General features: G+C 44.8%; 1 protein-coding gene across 4 annotated transcripts in view; it reads left to right on the top strand.

Moving 5' to 3' along the window:
• tna (Zinc finger MIZ domain-containing protein tonalli) overlaps positions 1–15000 on the top strand; it is a 75788-nt gene that overhangs the window by 43037 nt on the left and 17751 nt on the right. For 2 of the 4 annotated variants that reach the window (XM_043030914.2, XM_043030913.2), the window contains exons 2-4: positions 9816–10031; positions 11445–11507; positions 12702–12951. In XM_043030914.2, the coding sequence (XP_042886848.1) occupies positions 9816–10031; positions 11445–11507; positions 12702–12951 (529 nt within the window). The remainder of the gene's footprint in view (positions 1–9815; positions 10032–11444; positions 11508–12701; positions 12952–15000) is intronic. The other 2 variants (XM_043030915.2, XM_086537197.1) reach the window with 1 other exon arrangement.

Here is a 15000-nt window from a genome sequence, read left to right as displayed (position 1 = left end):
TGCAGTGCTGGTTACAGGTCAACATGACATTCAGTTTACACAGAGCCCAGCACTCGGGGCTTATCCATCAGCACGCTTGCTCGGCGAACATCCGTAAATAATAGCATCATAAGACTCAGTTTAGCGTGACGCGATGCCATTTCTCCGAGGTGGTCGCACGCGTCGGGGAGAATTGCCCACGAGACACGAGGGAGAGCGAGCGATATTGAGCCTTATTGAGGCCGCGCCGAGAGTTCATATTGGCTGCTCGTGGGACCCGCCGAGCGCCCTTGTTCCGCGACTGTCACATTTTTTCCCGCATAACAGATTTTTTTTTCTTTTTTAACTAAATCTGGGAATTCATTGTACTTCTTCCTATATCAAGGATGTACTGAGGATTACTTGAACTGATTGAGTTAAGAGGTAAGACAGCTTGTTGTGACCTGAGGTGGGAGTCCATTTTGTTTGCTTTTACCACGTGCGAGAGAAACAAACAAATATTGTTAATTCCTTCTATTTTTGTTTTATTTGTCGCTGAATAATGCGTCGTAAAATTGGTTACATTAAATCGGATCGTAACGTTAAGTAGTGCGCTTTCCAGCTTTAAGTAGACTTTAATTCTGCCAAATGAAAGTGGATAAGCGTGCCTTTCTACAATTAGATGTCAAATTAATATCTTCTTCCCGGAGTTTATTTCACTATTCAAATCCGTGATAGTCTCGTACTTCTTGACTGTCACTAAAGCCGATTGTCTTTAATCACGTCGCAGCGAGATTGGGAGAGGAAAAGGAGGGAGAAGAGGAGGAAGAGGCAACACCGCCTTACTCGTACGTCTGGCAGGGGAGCGCGGTCGGTTGGTGAGAATAACCGAGTCCGTTGATTGACAGCACGCTTAATTTAATCACCTTTTGATAGTTTCTTTTTTATATATTAATTTGTATTAAGAGTCATTATCGATGATTCATCAGCACGCCAGGACTGAGCAGCAGGTATTTTCGCTTTTCAAAATGCCGTAAATATGGTCACAGCTTTTATTGAACGGAATTATTATTTGTGTTTCTTTGCTCACACACACACACACACACACACACACACACACACACACACACACACACACACACACACACACACACACACACACACACACACACACACATATATAGATAGATAGATAGATAGATAGATATTGTCTCTTTCACATGAACTGGAAGCCCTTTGGTCATGGCTTATTTGATTATTTGATATTTGAACGTTTTGAACAATGTAGAACTTAGTTGTGTGATTATAATGATATTTATGTATTAACTGTATAACTGTATAACTGCCGCTAGTTTTTTCGGTACATTTTGTATGTAATAGAGAGCAAAGAAGAATGTGTACCTATATGTATATGTATATATATGTACATGTATGTATATATATATATATATATATATATATATATATATATATATATATATACACACACACACACACACACACACACACACACACACACACACACACACACACATATATATATATATATATATATATATATATATATATATATATACACACATATACATATACATATATATACACATACATACATACACACATACAAATACATACACACACACATACATACATAAATATACATACATACACACACATGTGTGTGTGTTTACCTAACATCAATTTTAAGATCAGTTTCGATTTTTTCTGATCGTTTGATAAGGCGGCGAGATTCACGCAAGACATGCATTTATCAAGTGTTCTGAAAACACGAGTGTGTTTGTGTGTGTCAGATTCCATGTCTTGGTTTGTCGTCTTATGAAACTTGACGAAAAAATATAAAACATTTAAACATTTTGCCTTTTCTTTAAAGTTGATTTGTAACTGATTCCGTAATTCGCTCGGAATATATTTTTTTTATGGTTATTTCAACCACTATCTTTTCAGTTTTCAACCTCCGCGGTGGGATTAACGATAGCAATGTCGGCATGTGATTTTTATATCTATTTATATCTATTTTTATCTCGGAATACATTTTATTTTTTGCGAGTCGATGTTTTGTATTCGTGCCTGTGATTGCAATCCCCAGGAATGTGTCGTCCTAAGTAGCTTGCACAGATGTTGATAATGTGTCTCAACTCAACTTCAGTGTCGACACTTAATCCAAAATACCCACGTCTCCGTGTTAGCTATAATTGCTCAAAACTATTAAAATAAATGAAGATCTCCCGTTTATAACCTATATACGAGCTGATAAATTATTGCTTGAGACTTTTCGGGTCATCCACGGAATTCTTGTGTGCGTGCACCAAGAATTACCAGCGCAGCCACGGCTCAACTGGCGCCGAGGAATGCCTTCTCAAGTGTATGTATGTATGTATGTACGTATGTAGAAATTCTGTGGTGAGCCAGGTGACGTGTGTAGATGCCATCCAGCAGTAACAGAGTGTAAGGTGGGGGGGGTTGGGGGATGGGGGATGGAGAGGGGAGGGGGAAGAGAAGGGAGAAGATAGGGAGGGGGGGTGGGGGTGTCACGCCGCAGCCCGGCCAGTGACCGCCCTGCATTCCGTTTTCTATACGGTATCTCCCTCCCCCTTCTCCCTGCTCTCCCCTCCTTCCCTTCCCCCCCTTCCCGGGTCCGCCCGCCGCCCTCACGCCCACCCACCTCCTACCCCCACCCCTCTCATAGCAGATTCACTGTGCGGTTTTTTGTCTTCGCTCGGTGATGAAATGAACCTTTTTTTGTTTTTGTTGTTGTTGTTGTTACTGCTTTCTCTCTATATATAAACTGTGTATAATTATACATGACTGGAGTGAATGGAGGCTTTTGTTTTTATTTTATGTATTTCTGCGGTTGCGCTGGAGATGATTAAAGTCTGAGACGTGATTCGAAACGTTTCATGTTGTATTAATGAATCGAACATAAAAGAGAGAAAAAAAATGAAACAAAGAGAAGGAGGAAGAACAAAAAATAATAATAATAACGCGGATGTCACGGGGAACACAACACTCACCCCAGCAAATGAAAATCATTGTGTGTTCCAATTTTGCAACCGTTGATAATTTTATGCTGTAGTGTTGATACGGTCGTGGGCCTAATGATGAAAGTAAAAGAAAGATGGTGTGCATTAATGAATTCCGTGGTTAGGGCCTCATTACTGCCGAAGTTGGTTATAATTACCTGACCTGTTATGTTGCCCGGGGGAGCTGCTCTATTTTGCTTGCTTGAGATGCTCGCTCGCTGAAAACAGGTGCACGCAAATATATAGAGAGGCAGGTGTGCTCGTGTCTCTTGTGTGTGTGTGTGTGTGTGTGTTATTTTCTTTATTTATATAGATTTATTAATCTATACCCGACTGTTTATTTTTGTTTAATCTACATATATCTGTATCTGTGTATGTGTCCACATATAAATGTGTAAATATATACGGTACTTAAGTATACTGCATATGTGTGTATATGTATTTATATCTATCTGCCAATCTCTTTCTCACTCTCTCAACGTGTGTGTATGCAATAAAGTATGATTTATGAGTTCATTAATATTCATACATAGTTAGACTCGGATGAGCCCCTAGCGACCCAAAGCAACCAGGGCGAGAACGGCCTATGTTACTGTTGTCGTGAAGAAACAAAATATTTATGTAGGTCCATGACACCCATCCACCCCCCACCCCTCAACCCCTCCCCTCAACCCCTCCCCTGGCACCAGTGTGTAACGTAGTGACAGATACGGACATATATGGTTAATTCTCTCTGTTTATTGTTTTTTTTTTTTCTCTCGTTTTTTTCCCTTTCTTTCTATTCTCTATTCCTTTCTTTCTATCCCTCTATCTCTATCTGTCTCTCTCCCTTTCTCCCCCCCGCTTCCTCCTCCATCTAATTTTTCCCCTCTCCCTCCTTCCTCCCTCATCAGAAGTTCGCAATGTGAGTGCTACCAATATGGCGAATTTACACCCAATTGAAAGGGGTTTCGGTGCACTTTCCAGAAGCCTTAGTGCCATTCGAAAGGTGTTCAGTGTACTTTTCACAAGAATTGACAATACGCTGATCTGTCACGGCGTCTTTCTCGCTCCAATTTCGCGATCCGAAACCGCCGGATTGTGTTGCCTCGGAGTGCGGGCGAAGGAGTAAGACAACTCGTGGCTTGTCACCCGTCAGTCAGATTATAATTACACTCCCCCCCACCCACCAACCTACCCACCCACCCACCCCCCAAACCCCCCCGGAAAATTACGAAAAAAAGGGAGTCATGCGCTCAGTCACGACACAGAAAACGAGGAAGTGAAGGGGAGACTTAGGTACCCCGCAAAAAAAAGAGAAAAGAAAAACAAGTGCAGCAGAATTTTCATTCTTTTCGAGCCAAAAAACGAGGTATTTTTACTCTTTTTTTTATATTTCTTTTTAATCATTGACTTTTTTGTATTTGTGATTATTTGATAGATATTGAATCAACTTATCTAATCCTTTGTAGATTTATTACAAGACTAATAATGCGTCCACGAAATACAGCACATTCTTGCAATACCTCCACACACTCGTGAATATTGCCCTGTGTTGCAACGATGCGGGTTGCAACGATGAAAGAAGTATGAACGAGAAAGGTGCATTCGTATCAGCGCCATCTTTACGTACGACGCGATGCTAATATCGACAAGAAAGAGAATCACGAGCGGCGACAAGGAAAGCAGGAAGTGAAGGCTCGCAAGATTTCTCCGCCCAAAGGTTACCGCCGTCTCTCTCTCTCTGCCTGTCTGTCTGTCTGTCTTTCTCTCTTTCTCTCTCTCTCAATCTTTCTCTTTATCTCTCTCTCTCTCTCTCTTTTCTCCTCTCTCTCCCTCTCCCTATCCCTCTCCTTTTCCTTCTCTTTCTCTTCTTCTTTTTCTTCTGCTGCTTCTCCTCCTCCTCCTCCTCCTCCTCTTCCTCCTCTCTCCTTCCCTCTCTCTCTCCCTCCCTTCCCCCCTCCTTGCCCCCTTCCCTTTTTCCCTCCCTTCCCCCCTTCCTCTTTTGCCTTCCATCCCCCCCTCCCTTTCCCTCCCTCCCTTCCCCCCTCCTTGCCCCTCTCTACTCATCGTGAAATTATAGTTCCGTCACCGTGCGCCCCGTCCGGTTGATGGCGCTGCATTGTTCTTAGTATGCAGACTGATGGTGTTTCTTTTTGTCTTTGGCGCTGTTTCCGTTTGGAATGTCGCGTCACAAGAGGAGAAACTTCGATGTGGGAGTAATAAAGCATAGACCGCTGATTCATCGTTGTGTTCGATTTTTTTTTTTTTTTTTTTTTTTTTTTTTTTTTTTTTGGGGGGGGGGGCGTTTACATATATATATATATATATATATATATATATATATATATATATTTGTCTTGCTCTATCTTTGTTTGTATCTGTACTACCTGTATCTCTTGCTCTCTTTTTCTGTGTCTGTCTCTATATCTCTCTATCTTCTCTCTCTCTCTTTCTCTCCCTCTCTCTCTCTCTCTCTCTCTCTCTCTCTCTCTCTCTCTCTCTCTCTCTCTCTCCCTCTCTCTCTCTCTCTCTCTCTCTCTCTCTCTCTCCCTCTCTCCCTCTCTCCCTCCCTCCCTCCCTCCCTCCCTCCCTGATGAAAACCCTAAAATCACGCAGGCTCTGCTCACGGCTTGGTATCAGCTGCATAAAGTTTGCCACATACAACCCATACTTTCTCTTTAATTATAGTCAGAGACAAAAAACAAAAAAACAAAAAAAAACGAAAAATAAAAACAGTGTTCCAGCGTTCACACAGCACCGCCAATTCTAACACAGTTACCCTCAGTTCGCCCCCACACTCACAAATTTCCTCTCCTTCTCTCTTCCTTCCCCTTTGCGTTATTCCTCCTTCTCTCTCTCCCCTCTTTCTGTCGATTTGTTTGTCTGTCTGTGTCTGTTCTCTCTCTCTCTCTCTCTCTCTCTCTCTCTCTCTCTCTCTCTCTCTCTCTCTCTCTCTCTCTCTCTCTCTCTCTCTCTCTCTCTCTCTTTCTCTCTCTCCTTTTTTATCTTTCTCTATCTCCCTCCTTCCTCTCTCTCTCTCCATCTCTCCTTCTCTCCCGCTCTCCCTCTCTCCTTCAATCTCCCAGTCTCCTTGCCCTCTTTACGTAACTCTTTCCCCATCTTACTTTCCCCCCCGTCACCCGGCCCTCCCCCCCCCGCCCCACCCAACCCTCCGCATACTCCCCCACCTACTCCCCACCCACCCACAACTCCCCCTGCCCCTTCCCCCACCCACCCACCTACAACTCCCCCTCCCTCACCCCCGCCCCTTCCCCCACCCACCCACCCACAACTCCCCCTCCCTCACCCCCCGCCCCTTCCCCCCACGCCTTGGCTTCACCCACTTTCATCGTTTCACCCCGTGGGCTGTGGCCTGTGTCAGAATATTTAAACGGTGCCTCCCAAGTCAGATTTACAAGGTGTTGTTAGGTTAGGTTGTGTTCTCTTGAGTGTATTTGTGTATGTGTGTATGTATGTGTTGTGTGTGTATTATATACATACATATATATTATATACATACGCTCACGCAGTCTCAAATAGATGGATTTTTTCACATTTCTTAATCTATAACAAAAGGCCAGCTTATTTATCTTTTACATATTTACGTGTGCACATTTGCGTGTGTGTGTATGTGTATGTGTATATGTATATGTATACGTACGTGTGTGTGTATGTATATTTCCCATAAACAATTCGACATTCCCACACATACATAAACACACCAATACTCGATTTCTTACATTACACCTTATCTTGAGGCTGATTAACCCCCCCACCCTTCCCCCCTCCCCCCGTAAGTGAAGCTTTGGTCCTCTGCCTCAGTGTTGTAGCAAGGCTGTTTCCTTACCCGCGGGAGTCGTCGTGTTGCAAATCTCTCTCTTATATTGATCCACTTCCAATTCAATTTAAGGAGGATGATAGAAGCGACACGAGATTTTAGGGTTTTTTTTATTTTATATTTTTTTCGTTTTTTTTTTCTCTTCTCCTTTTGATTGTTTTTTTTTTTCTTTCTTTCTTTCTCTTTTTTTTCTCTTTTTCTTCCATTATTATCTGATTCTTCTTCTTCTTCCCTTCTTCTTTCTCTCCCTCTTCTCCTTCTCCTTCTTCTTCTTCTTCCTTCCCCTCTTCTTATTTTTTTCTTCTTCCTCTCCCTCTTCTTTTTCCTCTTCTCCTTCTCCTTCCCCTTCCTCACCCTCTTCGTCTTTGGAGGTTACCCTTTGTTCCTGCGTCAGCGATACTTTTGCGGTCAACAGTCGCACCCCCCCTCTTCCCCTCCCCTCCCCTTCCTCTTCCTCCTCTCCCTCCTCCTCCTCCCCTTCCCCCCCTCTTCGGTTGGTCACGCGTCTCGCCACTCGGTTGTTTTCCATCTATCCTTCCTTCCTTCCTTCCTTCCTTCTATATTTCCTCCTTTCTTCTCTCTTTTTCTTCCTTCCTTCTATACTTCCATCTATCCTTCCTTCCTTTCTTCCTTCTTTCTGTATTTCTTCCTTTCTCCTCTCTTTTTTCCTTCCTTCTATACTTCCATCTATCCTTCCTTCCTTCCTTCCTTCTTTCTATCTATATTTCCTCCTTTCTCCTCTCTTTTTCTTCCTTCCTTCTATACTTCCTCTTTTCTTCTGCCCTTTCTTGTTCTTCCGTCTTTCCTTCTTGTTGAATTTACTTTCCCTTTCCTCCATTTCTGTCTTTATCTTCATCCGCCAGTATTGTCATTGTTCGTTATCTTTATTTGTTTTCCTTCTCGTGTTCTTTATTTCTCCCCATTTTCGTTATCCCTTTTCTTTTTCTTTATTCCTTCTCTCATCTGTTATCTTTTTTTGTTTTATTTATTTATTCCTGTTTTCTTTATCCCTGCCATTGTTTCTCTTCTTCATTATTTATCGTCGGTTTTCCCTTTATTCCTTACCGCCAACTTTCCTTCCTTCTCCTCTCTTCTTATTCCATTTTGTCTCTGTGGTAGAGGGTGGGGGTTGGGGAGGGGGGAGGGGATTAACGAAAGGGAATGATAAAGAAGAGGATGTTTTTTTTTTTTAGTGATGTTTTTAAAAAATGTAAGACAAAAGAATCTAGGAGATAGGCCTATAAGACACGCTTCCTCCTCTCCCACTGCCGGTTTACCACTTCCCCCCTAACCCCTCCTCCACCCCCTCCCCCCTCACCTCACCCGGTTTACCTCCCCTCCCCCCACCCCCCTTCTTTCACTCTTCCAAGCAGCTCACCTTCCCAAGACCCACTTGCAGGAGGAGGGGGGGGGAGGGGGAGGAGAAGAAGGAAGGGAGGGTGGGAGGGAGGGAGGGAGGGAGGGAGGAAGGACGGCAAGAACAGAGAAAAAAGTAAAGAAAAGAAAAGGTAAAAGAGACGCACTTGCAGGATGTGAAACTCGCGTCTTCTTTATTGTGTCCCCCCCTCCTCCCCCTCCCCCTCTCCTCCCTCTTCCTCCTTTTCCCTGGCTCTCCTCCCACCTTCCCATCACTTTGCCTCTCTCTCTCTTTCTCTCTTTCTCATTTCCCCTCTCTCCCTTTCTCCCCCTCTCTCCCTCTCTCTCTTTCTCTGTTTCTCCCTCCCCTCCCTCCTCCTCCACCTCCTCCTCTTCCTCCTCCTCCACCTCCTCCTCCTCTCCTCTCCTCTCCTCTCCTCCCCCCTCCCCGCTCCCCCTCTCCCTTTCTTGTCTTCCCTCAGCCTGTGTCTGTTGTCGGTGTCTGGGCTAGCCATCAGAGGGGGCGGGAGACAGGCTTGAACGAGGAGGGGGGGGATAGGGGGAGGGGGGGCGACGGGGAAGGGGGAGGGTGGGAGGGCGACGGGGAGAGGGAAGGGTGGGAGGGTGACGGGGAGGGGGGAGGGGGGAGGGCGACGGGGAAGGGAGGAGGAGGAGGAAGAGGGGGATGAAGTTAGAGATAGTGGAGGATGGAGAGGAGGAGAGGGGGAAGGGTTGTGTGCGGAGGAGGGGTAGGAGGAGGGGGATGGGATGGGGAGAGAGAGAGGGAGAGGAGGCCGGGTTTAAGAGGAAAGCCTGGATAATTCAGGCAGGTGGAGGAGGATGCTTGGCCAAGGGGGAGGGAGGGGAGGGAAGAGGGGAATAAGGGGGGGAGAGGAGCGATGGTTTCAGAAGAGGTAAGGAAACGAAAAGTGAGAAGAAAACGGAGAAGATAATAAGGAGAAAATGCGAGAACATAAGACATAGAGAGGAATGAACAGAGACTGGCGGAAGGTGGGCGAAGAGAGAGGGTGGGGTGGGGTTGGGGGTGGGGGGTGTAGGGGCGAAGCGTTGATTGGGGCTGGGGGAGGGGGGGAGGGAGAGGGGGGAACTGCGATGGCTCAAGAACCTTAGAAAGTTCGAGATTTTTTTTTTGTGTGTGTGTGTGTGTCTGTGGTTTTCAGTCATCGTCAAGATGCTGAGTCTCCGTGATTAAAAACCTCGTGTGTAAAAGGCGCGCGGGGTTGTTATGAAACAGATGCAGTTACGTTAGAGAGAGACACTTGCAGATTTACGGTCTAATAGATTCGGTGGTAGACGGTTATCTGTTTGTCTATTATCTGTCTGTTTTTTTTATGTGGAGTTTGTTTTTTTATGTGGAGTTTCTGTCTGTTGTTTTTTTTATATGGAGTTTTATATAATATGTATCCATTTAATCATAATTAATTATGTTCTTACTCTCCTAATGTTCATCCAAATATCACAATCACAATATCACCCATCCCTTTCATCCACCTCAACGCACGCTCAGGTGGATGAAAGGCTATCCAGCGCGTAGCGAAGTTCTGAGCCAGATAATATGGCATCCAAATTTCCAATCTCGCTAACAGCTTTTCTCTCTCTCTCTCTCTCCCTCACTACAGCGAGTGGGTGGGAGGCCGTGGTATCGCAGGAGGAGCTGTGTCTGTTGTCACCACAGTCTGGGGAGTCACTTCGAGCACAACCCAGAGTACGCCTACACCCACGACACCCAATTGCAGTAGCAACGCGCCCTGCAACCCAAACATGCCAGCGCAACCATTCAACCCTCACAACAAACCCTTTTCCAATATGGTCAACTACCCTTCCAAGCCTAATGGGTGAGTTATGAATTCCGTTTTCTTTGACTAACCTTATTTTTATTTCCTTCTTTTTGATGAGGGGTGACTCTGATATATATATATATAAAAATGGGAAATGTTCTTCCGATGATTGTATAAATTGGGTGCACTTTTCTTTTTTTTCTTTTATTACTTTGAGTTATAAAGTCTTATGCCATTTCGGTCTTGGATGTGAGACTGTCGGTTGTGTGCTTATCACAATATTTTTTTGTAATGGTTCTCACTATTAGAAATATATAGATTCATTGTCTTTCTATTTCCGAATTGGTCATTTTCATATTACCTGCATAAATTTTACATGATAAATTTTTTTTCTATGAAGATAAGATTATATATATTTGATATAGACTTACCGACGTTCTTGTTTCTGTTCTCCAAATGATTATTTTTCCCTGCACTTTCTCATCATTGCTGTCTTTGGATTTTGATTAAGATACACCAGTTTACTTTTATCGAGACTTAATTGTACCATTGTACGAGGTCTAATCAAAGGGAATCCGACCTTTGGCTATAAAAGGAAAACCGTACTTTTTAAAGCGAGGAAACTTTAATTCCTTTCAAAGAGCCCCTCACCGCCCCCCTTCCCTTCGCTCCTCTCCCTTCCCCTCCCTTCCTCTCCCTTCGCCTCCCTTCCCCCTCCCCGCGTCCTTCCCCTCCCTTCCCCTCCCCGCCCCGCCCCCTCCCTTCCCTCCTCTCCCTCCCCTCCTCTCTCTTCCCCTCCCTTTCCCTCCCCTCCCCTCCCCTCCCTTCCCACATACACCTAGCTCAACGCTCTCAAAGGTCCCCCTTTTTGAGAGTATCTTAAGTTACCTCGTTCGTATTTGTCTTTTTCCTCCTCCCTTGTCAGTTCGATTCCCGTAAACCTAGTCCTTTCAAAAATGACGGGAAAAAAAACAGATAAATACGCTTTGCTGGGAAACGCAATAAAGCAACTTATTGTGATCTCAAAAGAAGTAATGCATTTAGGAGTGGGGTGATCTCCGGGCTAAGTGTAATGGCAGCCATGGAGACAAAAGTTTCCTCTATTTAATCAATATGGTTTTCACTTCATAGATTAAGATCGGATACTCTTTTAGAATAACTGATTATATCCCTCCCCCCCACAACCTCCACCATCACTACCATTTGTGTAGCTAGATAGAACCACGTATTTATTTTCCCCCCCCCCCAAAAAAAAAAAAAAAAAAAATCATTGCCCCCCCCCCCCCCAAAAAAAAAAATCATTGATCCCCCCCCCAAAAAAAAAATTATAATAATAAAGACTTTATGTATATATATAAAAAAAAATTCTTTCTTTTAATCAGATCATCGTAATCACACGTTTCTTTATGTTGTTTTTGTCTTTTGTTTATTGTGTTTTTTTTCTCTCTCTCTCCGCTGTGCGCCCTGTAGATGGTGGGATTCAAGCCAAAGTGCTGTCGATCAAAAGCCGTTTGAAAGCAACAGCGGAAGCGGGTATGGCGAGTGTGTCCCTCTTGTTGACGCATAGTTCATTTTCTTACTTTTTTTTTTTAGTTTTTGGTGCATATACTAACCTGAATATATTGATATTTCTTATTGTTTGTATATACGTATTGTATTTTTTTTTTATTTTTTTTTTTTGGTTTTAATTTTTTTTATTTTTTTTTTGTTTTATTTCATGTGCATATATATACTTGGATATAATTTGTGTGTAGTTATATATATATATATATATATATATATATATATATATATATATATATGTATATATATATATTTGTCCGTGTGTGATTCTCAAACAGGAGTAGTTTATTTTATTCTTTCTTTCTTTCTACTTCCATCATCTTCTGATTATTTTTCTCTCTTTTTCCTTCTTTCTCTCTCTATCTATCTGTCTATCTATCTTTCTTTCATTTTCTTTTTTTTCTATTTCCTTCCCTCCCTCCCTCTCTTCCAACCTCTCTCCACCCCCTCTTTCCATCCATTCGTCCCACCCTTTCTTTTTTTCATCCCCTTCTCCTTTTCCCTCTCCCTCTCCCTCTCTTACCTCTTCTCCTACCTATCCCTCTCCTACCTCTCCCTTTCCCTCTCCCTCTCCCTCTCCCACCTCTCCCTTTCCCTCTCTCTCTCCTACCTCCTACCGTCACCCTCTCCTCCTACCTCTCCTTCTACCTCCTCCCTCTCCTACCTCCTCCCTCTACCCTCTTCCCTCTTCCCTCTTCTCCCTCTCTCCCTCTCCCTCTCCCTCTCCCTCTCCTACTTCCTCCCTCTCCCTCTCTATTTCTGCCTCTCAATGCATATCGAGAGACCGGTATCAGAAGATTGACATCGCAAATGCGAGCAGAGCCTGTTTGAGAATCAGAGCGGACGTCTTGTAAGATAAGAAACTTCCGTGTGAGTTATTTATATATAAGGACGACCGTGTGCGACTGCCACGCGTACGCTGTGTGTACACTGAGACATGCGCGCTTGCGCACAGGCACATGTACACCTACACTTGCGATAAGCATTCGTACCGAACAAGACGTGCTCAAAGAGAGAAACATGACAGACACACCCATACACACCCATACATACACATCAAACAAGCAAACAAAGACACACTCGAGCAAGCAACCAAGCACAAGCACAGCATAGCCCCCGTCGTAGCGTTATCCAGCGTCCCATATGTTTCCTTCTGCTTGACAGTGGCTTCGACAACAGCCCAGGTCCCACCATGAGCGGCGGGAACAACATGAGCGGCCCCGGAGCGATGGGCGGCCCCGGGACCATGGGCGGCCAGATGGGCGGCTCGGGAGACGCCTCTGGCCAATACGGGACGTCGAACGCCGCCCTCAACACGGCGGCGATGGTGGCGGCGGCGACGGCGACTGCGACCGCCACCGCCGTCGCTCTGCGCCCCGAGAGACCCGACATGCAGGGACAGTACAACGGACAGGTAGGCTATCTAGACAGGCGTATGCGCCTCTCCTTTCTTTTCTTTTCTTTCTTGATTATGTTGTGTGTTTGATGTGCTGGTTTTGATGTGTTTGTATGTGTGTGTGTGTGGAGATCTACGTGTACGTAAGCGCGTGTGTGATTCTTAATGTCATTCGTGTGTTCATACCCACGAACATGCACCCCCCCCCAAAAAAAAAAAAAAAAAAAAAAAAAAAACCCTTAAATCAGAAACCCCCCTTGACGCTCCAGATAAACAAGCAAACAAGCAAACAGACAGGCGTAATAGATGAAAAGGGAAAGATAAATGCACGGGACGAAAATCTTCCTCACTTGTATGTAAAGGTGCCAGTCAGACGAAAGAAGTGTCTCGCTCTGGAGGGAAAATAGACATATTTAGGCCCCGTTCCGCCCCTCAGCGCAGGCAGCGAAGGAAAAGAAGAGGGAAAAAAAGGGAAATTAGGAAGAGGGGGAAGAAAGGAAAAAGAAGGGGGTAAAGGAAGGAAATTAGGAAGAGGAGGGGAAAAAAAGGAAGGAAAAGAGGAGGAGAGAGAAAAAAAAGGTAAAGAGGAGAGGAAAAGAAAAAGGAAAAAGAGGAGAGGGGGGAGGAAGGAATAGAAAGGATAAAAGTGAAGGGGGAAAATGAAGTAAGGAAAGAGGAAAAGAGAGAAAATATATATCTCTTACGTATCTGAAGAAATAGAAGTAGTTTGTGGGGGGAAAGTTCCACTCGGGGGCTGAAAGAGCAGCGGTTAAGGGGAAACTTACCCACTTGCCGGGGGAAAGCAAGACAGAGAGAGGGGAGCGGGGGCGAGGGAGGGTGGGTGGGTGGGTGAGTTGGTGGTAGGTGGGAAGGAGGGAGAGGGGTGGGAGTGGTGGGGTCGAAGGAGAGCAAGAGGGAGGGAGAGGGGTGGGGGGTGAACGAGGGGAGGAGGTAGGACGGGAGAGAGAGGGGATGCGGAGGCGAAGGAGGGAGGGAGGGAGGGAGGGAGGGAAGGGGTAGGGGTAGGGGTAGGGGGGTAAGGAGAGGGAGGGAGTGGGAGACAGGAAGGAAAAACGAGGGAGGTGAGGAAGTGAGAAGACAGAGAGGATGGGAGTCCTGTGAACCAAGATAATTTCTCGGTAGTAAGAAGAGTTGCTCCGAACACTCGCTCGCTCACTCACTCACTCACTCACTCACTCACTCACTCACTCACTCACTCACTCACCCACCCACTCACACACACACACACACACACACACACACACACACACACACACACACACACACACACACACACACACACACACACACACACACGCACACAGACTTCAAACTTTTCCGCACAGATAACATTAGATTAATTATAGTATCAGAGAGAGAAGATAATTTTCCGCGAGTGTTCTGAGCTCATAAGGTTCACAAACCCTCCAAACTCGAGTTCCTTTTCACCCTTTTCACCCTGATGCTAGTTAGTTTCTCACTCGGGGAAGAAAGGCGTTTGAAATTTCCACTGAATCAATTGCGCCGAAGGAAAGCCGAAGGAAAGCCGAAGGAAAGCCGAAGGGTGCCGAGAGAGAGAGGGTTAGCGTTTCAGATTAAAGGGTTTATTTTATGCATTGTTCGACTTGAGATTTCGGTTTTGATTATGGTGTGTGCGTGTGTGTGTGTGTGTGTGTGTGTGTGTGTGTGTGTGTGTGTGTGTGTAAGTGTATGTATGTGCATGCGTGTGCGTGTGTGTGTGCGTCAACCTCCTAAAATGATGAATAGCTTAGTAAATAAACATTTCCGCCATATTTCTCACATATGTCTATCGCAATCACAGTAATTATAGTTTCAGTTCCTAATGCGATTGTGTCTCTTGGAATTGGTTCCCATTTAATTACCGGCGTCACTAGTTTTAATCCAAGGGAGTTTACCAGCTGGTTTACCTTTGCGTAGTATCTGCAAACTTTCTGAATGACTCCATTATCGGTAATATGTGACGTCATCACTTGCAACATCGTTTCGCCTTACTTCATGTTCGTTTCCGGTCCTCAGTCTCTCTTTCTCTTTCTGTTAGTCTCTCCC

Source organism: Penaeus japonicus, unplaced genomic scaffold (assembly GCF_977035675.1).
Source record: "Penaeus japonicus unplaced genomic scaffold, GWHDUDI00000001_assembly GWHDUDI00000005, whole genome shotgun sequence".
NCBI classification, from domain to species: Eukaryota; Metazoa; Arthropoda; class Malacostraca; order Decapoda; family Penaeidae; genus Penaeus; species Penaeus japonicus.
The sequence above is the reverse complement of the archived record's forward strand: the minus strand, read 5'-3'. Positions and strand labels throughout refer to the sequence as shown.